The sequence below is a fragment of the Salvelinus namaycush genome, chromosome 2 (genome assembly GCF_016432855.1).
Source record: "Salvelinus namaycush isolate Seneca chromosome 2, SaNama_1.0, whole genome shotgun sequence".
NCBI lineage: Eukaryota > Metazoa > Chordata > Actinopteri > Salmoniformes > Salmonidae > Salvelinus > Salvelinus namaycush.
This window is the reverse complement of record NC_052308.1, coordinates 35,010,927-35,022,478: the sequence shown is the minus strand read 5'-3', so window position 1 is coordinate 35,022,478 and position 11,552 is coordinate 35,010,927. Positions and strand designations below refer to the sequence as shown.

Here is an 11,552-nt window from a genome sequence, read left to right as displayed (position 1 = left end):
TTAATACTCCTCTCCCTCCTCCTCTCCCTCTCCCTCAATGGAGTCGACACCCACCTCCTCATAATCTTTCTCCAGGGCAGCCATGTCTTCCCTGGCCTCAGAGAACTCTCCCTCCTCCATACCCTCACCTACGTACCAGTGCACGAAAGCACGCTTGGCATACATCAGGTCAAACTTGTGGTCAAGGCGGGCCCAAGCCTCAGCCACTGCAGTGGTGTTACTAAGCATGCACACTGCCCTCTGAACCTTGGCCAGATCTCCACCAGGTACCACAGTTGGGGGCTGGTAGTTGATACCAACCTTGAAACCAGTTGGGCACCAGTCTACAAACTGGATGGAGCGTTTTGTTTTGATGGTGGCAATGGCAGCGTTAACATCTTTGGGCACAACGTCACCACGGTACAGCAGACAGCAGGCCATGTACTTGCCGTGACGTGGGTCACATTTCACCATCTGATTACATGGCTCAAAGCAAGCGTTGGTGATCTCAGACACAGAGAGCTGCTCATGGTAAGCCCTCTCTGCTGAGATCACTGGGGCATAGGTGGCCAGGGGGAAGTGGATACGGGGATAGGGCACCAAGTTGGTCTGGAACTCTGTCAGATCAACATTGAGGGCACCATCGAATCGGAGGGAAGCAGTGATGGAGGACACAATCTGGCTGATCAACCTGTTAAGATTAGTGTAGGTGGGACGCTCGATATCGAGGTTCCTACGGCAGATGTCATAGATAGCCTCATTGTCTACCATGAAAGCACAGTCTGAATGCTCCAGGGTGGTGTGGGTGGTCAGGATGGCGTTGTAGGGCTCAACAACAGCTGTGGACACTTGGGGAGCTGGGTAGATGGAGAACTCAAGCTTGGACTTCTTGCCATAGTCAACAGACAGGCGTTCCATCAACAGGGAGGTGAAACCAGAACCGGTGCCACCTCCAAAGCTGTGGAAGACCAGGAAGCCCTGGAGGCCAGTGCACTGGTCAGCCTGGAGAGGAGGAGAGATGTTTCAGATCATTATGGAGGGATAAAGATACAGAATTTACAGAGATGTGGGTAGAGTGTATGTTAGTACGACATCATATGTAAGTTCTCACCAGTTTGCGAGTCCTGTCCAAAACCAAGTCTATGATCTCTTTGCCGATGGTGTAATGCCCACGGGCGTAGTTGTTGGCTGCATCCTCCTTTCCAGTGATCAGCTGCTCAGGATGGAAGAGCTGGCGGTAAGTTCCAGTTCGCACCTCATCTGGAAAAAGAAAGACCTGTAAGCTGAGGGCTCAAGACTAAGGAGATACCATAGTGTCATCATCATTGTTTCAAGACAAAGAGATCGTACCAATGACAGTGGGCTCCAGATCCACAAACACAGCCCTGGGGACGTGCTTGCCAGCTCCAGTCTCACTGAAGAAGGTGTTGAAGGAGTCGTCTCCTCCTCCGATGGTCTTGTCACTGGGCATCTGACCATCTGGCTGGATCCCATGCTCCAGACAATAGAGCTCCCAGCAGGCATTGCCAATCTGGACACCAGCCTGACCCACATGGATGGAGATACACTCACGCTTGAGAAAGAGAAGAGAGCGCAATTTCATTGGATCACACTGTACACAATCAAGGTAAATGTCAACGATGTCACCAAAGCATTGGCATGTGCATTTATGAGAGGAGAGCCAATGTAAAGAGGGCACACATTAAAAATGGCATCCGGTCTCCATTATATCTAATCCAATGCAAATCAGATTCTTGCACTCTTTTCATCTGAAGGGCAAACTGTATTGTGCTACATTTTTCCCCATGATTGAATGCCCATCACTAAGGACTTAACATGGTCCACACACACCCGCAGTCTTGAAGAGGGCATGGTAGAGCTTCTTCCCCCTCAGGAGGCTAAAAAGATTTGGCAAGTTCTACAGCTGCACCATCGAGAGCAACTTGACTGGCTGCATCCCCACTTGGTATGGCAAATGCACCGTCCTCGACCGCAAAGCGCTACAGGGGGTGGTGAGGACAGCCCAGTACATCATTGGGGCCGAGCTCCCTGCCATCCGGGATCTCTATATCATGGGGTGTCAGAAGAAAAGGCCCGAAAAATTGACAAAACTCCAGCCACCCAAGCCATAGACTGTTCACTCTGCTACTGTCCGGCAAACACTGCCAGAGCATTGGGGCGGCAGGTAGGCTAATGGTTAGAGCATTGGGCCAGTAACTCAAAGATTGCTAGATCGAATCCCCTAGCTGACAAGGTAAAAACCTGTTGTTCTGGCCCTGAACAAGGCTGTTAACCCACTGTTCCTAGGCCATCATTGTAAATAAGAATTTGATCTTAACTGGCTTGCCTAGTTAAATAAAGGTTAAAACTTAACAAAAAAAAAATTGGCTCTGAGACAGCTTCTACTCCCAAGCCATAAGATTGCTAAATAGTCAATTTATGGTTGCTCAAAAAAACCTTTAATGCTATAGAATCAGCTTGATCCCCTCTGTCGAAGACGCTTGGAACTTCTTTTTTGATATTTTCAGTGGTATTGTTAACAAACACACCCCCATAAAGAAAATGAGAATTAAAAACAGGTTCAGCCGCTGGTTTGACCGTGATCTTGCAGAGTTACTCCACCTTAAGAATTGCAATTTGCGAAAGGCTCAGCACATGCATACTCAGGCTGACTGGCTATCGTTCAGGCAAATGAGAAATAAGTGCACTCAGGCTATCTGTAAGGCCAAAGTTAGTTACTTTAAGGAGCAGTTCTCTCTCTATGGGTCTAACCCCAAGAAATTCTGTAAAACAGTTAAAGACCTGGAGAATAAACCCTTCTCCTCACAGCTGTCTCTTAATGTTGATGATGTGGTTGTTACTGACAAGAAGCACATGGCTGAGCTCTTTAATCACCAGTTCATTAAGTCAGGATTCCTGTTGACTCAGCCATGCCTCCTTGCCCGTCCAACATTTCCTCATTTCCAACACCCCTTCTAATGCGACTATCCTCGATGCTTCTCCCTCTTTTTCCCCTGCCCCGCTACAGAGTTTCTCCCTGCAGGCAGTCACTGAGTCCGAGGTGCTAAAGGAGCTCCTTAAACTTGACCCCCAAAAAACATCTGGGTCAGATGGTTTAGACCCTTTCTTCTTTAAGGTTGCTGCCCCTATCATCGCCAAGCCTACCTCTCCTTTCTGGGGAGGTTCCCATTGCTTGGAAGGCAGCCAGCCACGGTTCGTCCTTTATTTAAAGGGGAGATCAAGCTGATCCTAAGTGTTATAGGCCTATTTCTATTTTGCCCTGTTTATCAAAAGTGTTGGAAAAACGTGTCAATAATCAACTGACTGGCTTTCTTGATGTCTATAGTATTCTCTCAGGTATGCAATCTGGTTTCCACTCAGGTTATGGATGTGTCACTGCAACCTTAAAGGTCCTCAATGATGTCACCATTGCCCTTGATTCTAAGCAATATTGTGCTGCTATTTTTATTGACTTGGCCAAAGCTTTTGATACGGTAGACCATTCCATTCTTGTGGCCAGGCTAAGGAGTATTGGTGTCTCTGAGGGGTCTTTGGCCTGGTTTGCTAACTACTTCTCTCAAAGAGTGCAGTGTATAAAGTCAGAAAATCTGCTGTCTCAGCCACTGCCTGTCACCAAGGGAGTACACCAAGGCTCGATCCTAAGCCCCATGCTCTTCTCAATTTACATCAACAACATAGCTCAGGCAGTAGGAAGCTCTCTCATCCATTTATATGCAGATGATACAGTCTTATACTCAGCTGGCCCCTTCCGGGATTTTGTTAAAAGCTCTACAACTAGGCTCTCTTAATGTCCAAAAAGCTTTCTCTACCCGTAATCTTGTTCTGAACACCTCCAAAAGAAAGGTCATGTGGTTTGTTAAGAAGAATGCCCCTCTTCCCAGAGGTGTTATTACTAGCTCTGAGGGTTTAGAGCTTGAGGTAGTCACCTCATACAAGTACTTGGGAGTATGGCTAGACGGTACACTGTCCTTCTCTCAGCACATATCAAAGCTGCAGGCTAAAGTTAAAACTAGACATGGTTTCCTCTATCGTAATCGCTTCTCTTTCACCCCCGCTGCCAAACTAACCCTGATTCAGATGACCATCCTACCCATGCTAGATTACGGAGACATAATTTATAGATCGGCAGGTAAGAGTGCTCTCGAGCGGCTAGATGTTCTTTACCATTCGGCCATCAGATTTGCCACCAATGCTCCTTATAGGACACATCACTGCACTCTATTCTCCTCTGTAAACTGGTCATCTCTGTATACTTATTTATTAAACCCTCTTAGGCCTCACTCCCCCCTATCTGAGATATCTACTGCAGCCCTCATCCTCCACATACAACACCCGTTCCGCCAGTCACATTCTGTTAAAGGTCCCCAAAGCACACACATCCCTGGGTCGCTCCTCTTTTCAGTTCGCTGCAGCTAGCGACTGGAACGAGCCGCAACAAACACTCAAACTGGATAGTTTTATCTCAATCTCTTCATTCAAAGACTCAATCATGGACACTTTTACTGACAGTTGGGGCTGCTTTGTGTGATGTATTGTTGTCTCTACCTTCTTGCCCTTTGTGCTGTTTTCTGTGCCCAATAATGTTTGTACCATGTTTTGTGCTGCTACCACGTTGTGTTGCTACCATGTTTTTGTTATGTTGTGTTGCTACCATGCTGTGTTGTCATGTGCTGCTGCCTTGCTATGTTGTTGTCTTAGGTCTCTCTTTATGTAGTGTTGTGTTGTCTCTCTTGTTGTGATGTGTGTTTTGTCCTATATTTATATTGTATTTATTTGTATTTTTAATCCCAGGCCCCCGTCCCCGCAGGAAACCTTTTGTCTTTTGGTAGGCCATCATTGTAAAAAATGATTTATTCTTAACTGACTTGCCTAGTTAAATAAGGTTAAATTTAAAAAAAAATAAAAAAATGTACACACAGTATCTACCTCAAATATCTCGTACCTCTGCACATTGATCTGGTACTGGTACTCCCTGTATATAGTAGCTCCATTCTTTCGCATTTTATTTTATTACTCTTCTGTTACTATTATTATTTTTAAACTCTGCATCATTGGGAAAGGATCGTAAGCAATTCTTTCATGGTAATGGCTACACCAGTTGTATTCAGCGCATGTGAAAAATAACATTTGATTTGATTTGCAGGGGGCTGGGATGAAATACAGTTAGGCTGCATTTTTTCCCACACTGCAGCACTGCAGCTATTCCACACAATCATCCCCTCTGTTCTGAGTGCACAAATGGATTGGGAAAAGTGGGAATTATGCCATGAAAAGGGACCGCCCTGAACTGCAGTCTGCAGGAGGTGAGAGAGAGAGAGAGAGAGAGAGAGAGAGAGAGAGAGAGAGAGAGAGAGAGAGAGAGAGAGAGAGAGAGAGAGAGAGAGGGAGAGAGAGAGAGAGAGAGAGAGAGAGAGAGAGAGAGAGAGAGAGAGAGAGAGAGAGAGAGAGAGCAAGAGGACCAAAAGCTGCAGCATGACCAGGACAAATCACGCAACCATCCCCCCCACCTCCCTTCTTCTCTCCTCCCCTTCCCCCTCCCTTCTTCGCCCCAGCTTCACCCTGCTGTTACCTAGGGATTTGCTTGCATATTTCCGTTGCTAAGCAACTTGGCCCTAGCAGGAAACCGTTTGAGGTTTTGCACAGGAGGGGGTGGTTTGTGCACTTTCCATTAAAAAATAACGATTTAGATTTGTCTATGAGGTACACTTGCCCAGTGATGCTCAAAAGCTATGGCGCTTTATTTTCAACAACCCTCAGGGCACCAACCCTCATTAGGGCAAATCATTGACATCTCATGTTGCAAAATGGAAGACTATACAGATTCTGCAGTGCATAGACTTAACAGTAATGCCATTATAGGAATAGTAGCCTTTATGTGCAGCGATAACACTTGAACCGGTGACTGTTATATCAAATGTGCTTGTCTCTGGTTGTAAAGCAGCTGCCAGGAAGGCTAAACTAAACATGAACATGGAAAGACAAGGGTGCAGCTGGCTACAATGGTTTAAACACAGATCCATCTGCATAAGACCACTTCAGACAAAGATCTTATCCTTCCCCCTGTCAGGTCTCATCCTGGAGACCATATGCACCGGCAGAGATTAAGGATGTCGCAGCTCCCCACCAGCTTTCAGTGTTAATCAATGAACGCGGTTCACCTGAGTCTGTTTTTTTCCTATTAATATTATAGTGTATACTTTCCTCCAAAAAGAAAGAGTTAGATCATGGTCATTGGAACTTCAATATGTATGAAACTGTTCCACAATATCTGTAATGGGTTGGTAATGTTGGTTTGTTCCTGTGTTAGAAACTTTGGGTACATTTTGTCAATGTTATCCACTTTTCTTCATTCATCCTTATCTCTTGAAGGACGCACAATTTTATTTATGTTTCCTTTATTTAACTAGGCAAGTCAGTTAAGAACAACTTCTTATTTTCAATGATGGCCTAGGAACAGGGGGTTAACTGCCTTGTTCAGGGGCAGAACAACAGATTTTTACCTTGTCAACTCATTTGATCTTGCAACCTTTCGGTTTCTAGTCCAACACTCTAACCACTAGGCTACCTGCCTCCCCAATAATGACATAGCGGGATGTAGGGGTGCTGATGGTGCTGCAGCACCCCCTGACAAATCTGAATTTAAAAAATATATATATTGAAAAAATAAAAAATACATTGAAAAAATATTTTTTCACAAAAGTAGTTCACTGGGCCTTTACTGGTATTAGGTGCGATATAGACATCTGTAGCACAGGCCCAATTTTTTCTTCAGGATCTCGGCTTTGGCAAAAAAGGTAGTTGTATAATTAAGAACAGTATCTTGCAGGACTCAATAGCTGGAATTGTACGAGCTGTGGCCCTGTCCGTTTCTCTGTGATTGTCATTCTAATGGATCCTGAAAGAACAAAACCCTGTCCTCAAACATTTACAAGTTATGGGCAAAGACACAAAACATCCACATCAAATTAAATATTTTTCTTGATCAAATAACATGGAAAACAACCACTTTTTGTGCAGTATTAATTTAACATCCTTACAAACCACTTAATGTAAATGTACATTACTGTATTATAGGCTGGTCATCTACAGTGCACTCAAAAAGTATTCAGTCCCCTTCCCTTTTTCCACATTTTGTTACGTTTCAGCCTTATTCTAAAATTGATTAAATCATCATCAATCTACACACAATACTCCATAATGACAAAGTGAAACCAGGTTTAGAGACATTTTTGCAAATGTATTACAAATAAAAAACAGAAATACCTTATTTACATAAGTACATAAGATCCTATGCTATGACACTCGAAATTGAGCTCAGGTGCATCCTGTTTCCATTGATCATCAACTTTATTGGAGTCCACCTGTGATTGATTGGACATGATTTGGAAAGGGACATACCTGCCTATATAAGGTCCCACAGTTGACAGTGCATGTCAGAGAAAAAACCAGGACATGAGGTCAAAGGAATTGTCCGTAGAGCTCAGAGACAGGATTATGACGAGGCACCGATCTGGAGAAGGGTACCAAAACATTTCTTCAGTATTGAAGGTCCCCAAGAACACAATAGCCTCCATCCTTCTTTAATGAAAGAAGTTTAGAACCACCAAGACTCTTCCTAGAGCTGGCCGCCCGGGCAAACTGAGCAACCAGGGGAGAAGGGCCTTGGTCAGGGAGGTGACCAAGAACCCGATGGTCACTCACAACCCGATGGTCACTCTGAGCTCCAGAGTTCCTCTGTGGAGATGGGAGAACCTTCCAGAAGGACAACCATCTCTGCAGCACTCCACCAATCAGGCATTTATGGTAGAGTGGCCAGAAGGAAGCCATTCCTCAGTAAAAGGCACATGACAGCCCACTTGGAGTTTGCCAAAAGGCACCTAAAGGACTCTCAGACCATGAGAAACAAGATTCGCTGGTCTGATGAAACCAAGATTTTACTCTTTGTCCTGAATGCCAAGCGTCATGTCTGGAGGAAACGTGGCACCATCCCTACAAGCATGGTGGGGACAGCATCATACAGTGGGGATGTTTTTCAGCGGCAGGGACAGTGAGACTAGTCAGGATCGAGAGAAAGATGAACGGCGCAAAGTACAGAGAGATCCTAGATGAAAACCTGCTCCAGAGCGCTCAGGACCTCAGACTGGGGCGAAGCACAAAGCAAAGACAACGGAGGAGTAGCTTTGGGACAAGTCTCTGAATGTCCTTGAGTGGCCCAGCCAGAGCCCAAACTTGAACCCGATCGAACATCTCTGGAGAGACCTGAAAATAGCTGTGCAGCGACGCTCCCCATCCAATCTGACAGAGCTTGAGTGGATCTGCAGAGAAGAATGGGAGAAACTCCCCAAATACTGTGTGCCAAGCTTGTAGCGTCATACCCAAGGAGACTCGAGGCTGTAATCACTACCAAAGGTGCTTCAACAAAGTACTGAGTAAAGGGTCTGAATACTTAAGCAAATGTGATATTTACGGGTTTTTTAAAAATACATTTGCAAACATTTCTACAAACCTGTTTTTGCTTTGCCATTATGAGTTATTGTGTGTAGATTGATGAGGGGAAAAAACAATTTAATAAATTATAGAATAAGGCTGTAACGTAACAAAATGTGTAAAAAGTCAAGGGGTCTGCATACTTTCCGAATGCACTGTATGTTTGTACCTGTAGACTTTCCATGTCCATGAAGAAAAACAATGCTAAATACAGTAATTGAGTACATTGAGACATCAAGTGGTTTGTGATGATGTGATGATGTAGCTCAGTTGGTAGAGCATGGCATTTGCAATGCTAGGGTTGTGGGTTCAATTCCCATGGGGGACCAGTACGAAAATGTATGTGTTCACTTACTGTAAGTTGCTCTGGATAAGAGTGTCTAATAAAATGGATTGAGTAGACCATTTCCGTTTTCAAATAGAAAGAATTTGGATTTGCAAAGTTTTTCAACAAACTGGAAAACATATATCAAGCAAGTATTTTTATATTACACAAGTATTATCAGATGAACTGTTTTGTACAGATAATTATCAGACTCAAGTTACCAATGCTGGTAAACACTCAAATACATTTAGTTTAAAACATTTCACAAAAGTAGTGCACTGGGCCTTTACTAGTCCTGTTGTAGCTGACCAATATAGCAGCACCCCCCACCCCCAAACAAACTAATTCCCGCGGCTATGCATAATACATTTGATGGAGATGCCAACAGAATGCCTAAACGTCCATATGCGCTAAGGCACCAAAAATAAGAGTCGCTTATCATCCGTAGCCCGCCGCCAATGGTTACGGGCATCAATTCACCTCAATCACATGAGCTTTCATTTTCCAGCAAAGCGACAATGTAATGTTTTTTTTTATTGAGTCGACATGAGGATACACCTTCACTATATAAGATACACCTTCACTATATAACTTCGTAATAAGCCTACAATTGAAAATAGGGTTCCATAGGCAATAGGGTATTTCCTCGACAGTTTGAAGCATAGCCTATCATCTATCATATTCCGGTAGTCAAATAAATCAGTGACCACTGATTTAAGCCATAAAATGTCATTCCAGCCACAATATGAATGTAGCCATATACATATTGTGCAACAAAATATTAGGCTATGCAAAGTTACATTGATGGAATGGATGAGTCGCTATAGCACCACCATCAGTGGAATGAGAGCTGCACACACCACATAAAGAAATCAAGACTACTTTCAACATTTCTGTGGTAAACTGTACTCACCATTTTACTGACGGAGAGGAATTTTAGAGGAATATGTAAAAAGAAAGTTTCTACAATTTTATCTTTGGATGAGAGAGAAGTTACTTTATGCGACAGCTAAGAGTCGATGTAGTAACTGAACTCAAACATCGTGGCGCGCTAATATTTGTAGTATCGCAAGGAGGGCTGATCCAGCATACATTAATAAATTAATAAATTAGGAAGAGGAGAGGATCAAGACCGCAGGCCTAGGCGTGAGGCCTATGGTGGGAGAGATGCAGCACGTAACACTGTACATTTCCCCCTACCTTGTGAAAATAGTTGCATTGGTCCTGTTTGTTGTTTTAACAAGAGTTCAAATCAAATTGGATTTAAGCTTCCCTGCATTATGGATTTAAAATGGATTTAAGTTTCCCTGCATTAAAGTCCTGGGCCCTAGGACTGCCACCTCTGGATGAGCATTTTCTTGTTTGCTTATAGCCTTATACAGCTTGTTGAGTGCGGTCTTAAAGCAAGCATCGATTTGTGGTGGTAAATAGACAGCTATGAAAAATATAGATGAAAACTCTCTTGGTAAATAGTGTGGTCTACAGCTTATCATGATATACTCTATCTCAGGCGAGCAAAACATAGAGACTTCCTTAATAATAGATTTCGTGCACCAGCTGTTATTGACAAATAGACACAGACCGCCACTCTTTGTCTTACAGGAGGCAGCTGTTCAATCTTACTGATGCATGGAAAACCCAGCCAGCTGTATGTTATCCATGTCGTCGTTCAGCAACGACTCGGTGAAACATAAGATTGTCACGTTCCTGACCTGTTTTCTGTTGTTTTGTATGTGTTTGATGGTCAGGGTGTGAGTTTTGGGTGGGCAGTCTATGTTTTCTGTTTCTATGTTGGTTTTGGGTTGCCTGGTATGGCTCTCAATTAGAGGCAGGTGTTTGACGTTTCCTCTGATTGAGAGTCATATTAAGGTAGGTTGTTCTCACTGTTTGTTTGTGGGTGATTGTCGCTGTGTCTGTGTTTATTGCACCACACGGTACTGTCTCGTCTCGTTCATTCGTTCCTGTTCATGTGTGCTTCGTTATATGTAGTTTGCATGTTCAGGTCAGTCTACGTTGTTTGTTTGTTATTTTGTAAATATTCAAGTATAGTTCGTGTCAGTGTTCGTCGTGTTAATAAAGCATTATGTATTCATCACCCGCTGCGCCTTGGTCTACTCTCTCACCGAAAGACGACCGTTACAGAATCACCCACCAAACCCAGATCAAGCAGCGGGTTAACGGACAGCGCAAGAAGGAGGAATGGACATGGGAGGATGTTTTGGACGGTAAGGGTTGCTACACATGGGAGGAGATCCTGGCTGGAAAGGATCGCCTCCCATGGGAACAGCTGGAGGCAGCTCGGAGAGCGGAGGAAACCGGAGAGAGGAACCGGCGGTATGAGGGGACGCGTCTAGCACGGAAGCCCGAAAAGCCCGTGAGTACTACCCAAAAATTTCTTGGGGGGGGGGGCTAAGAGGTAGTGGGCCGAGGGCAGGTAGGAGACCTGCGCCCACTTCCCGGGCTTACCGTGGAGAGCGAGAGTACGGGCAGACACCGTGTTACGCAGTAGAGCGCACGGTGTCTCCTGTACGTGTGCATAGCCCGGTGCGGGTTATTCCACCTCCCCGCACTGGTAGGGCTAGATTGAGTGTTGAGCCGGATGTCATGAAGCCGGCCCTACATATCTGGCCACCAGTACGTCTCCTTGGGCCGGCTTACATGGCACCAGCCTTACGCATGGTGTCCCCGGTTCGCCTACATAGCCCGTTGCGGGTTATTCCACCTCCCCGCATTGGTCAGG

General features: G+C 44.7%; 1 protein-coding gene across 1 annotated transcript; it reads right to left on the bottom strand.

The window, feature by feature from the left end:
* On the bottom strand, positions 1–1,465 carry LOC120062066 (tubulin alpha chain-like). Its single transcript, XM_039011877.1, has 3 exons — positions 1,330–1,465; positions 1,091–1,239; positions 1–981 (listed from the first exon to the last, which is right to left on the bottom strand). The coding sequence occupies exons 1-3, from the start codon at positions 1,448–1,450 to the stop codon at positions 1–3; spliced, it is 1,251 nt and encodes a 416-aa protein (XP_038867805.1). The 5' UTR covers positions 1,451–1,465.
* Positions 1,466–11,552: the final 10,087 nt, after the last annotated feature.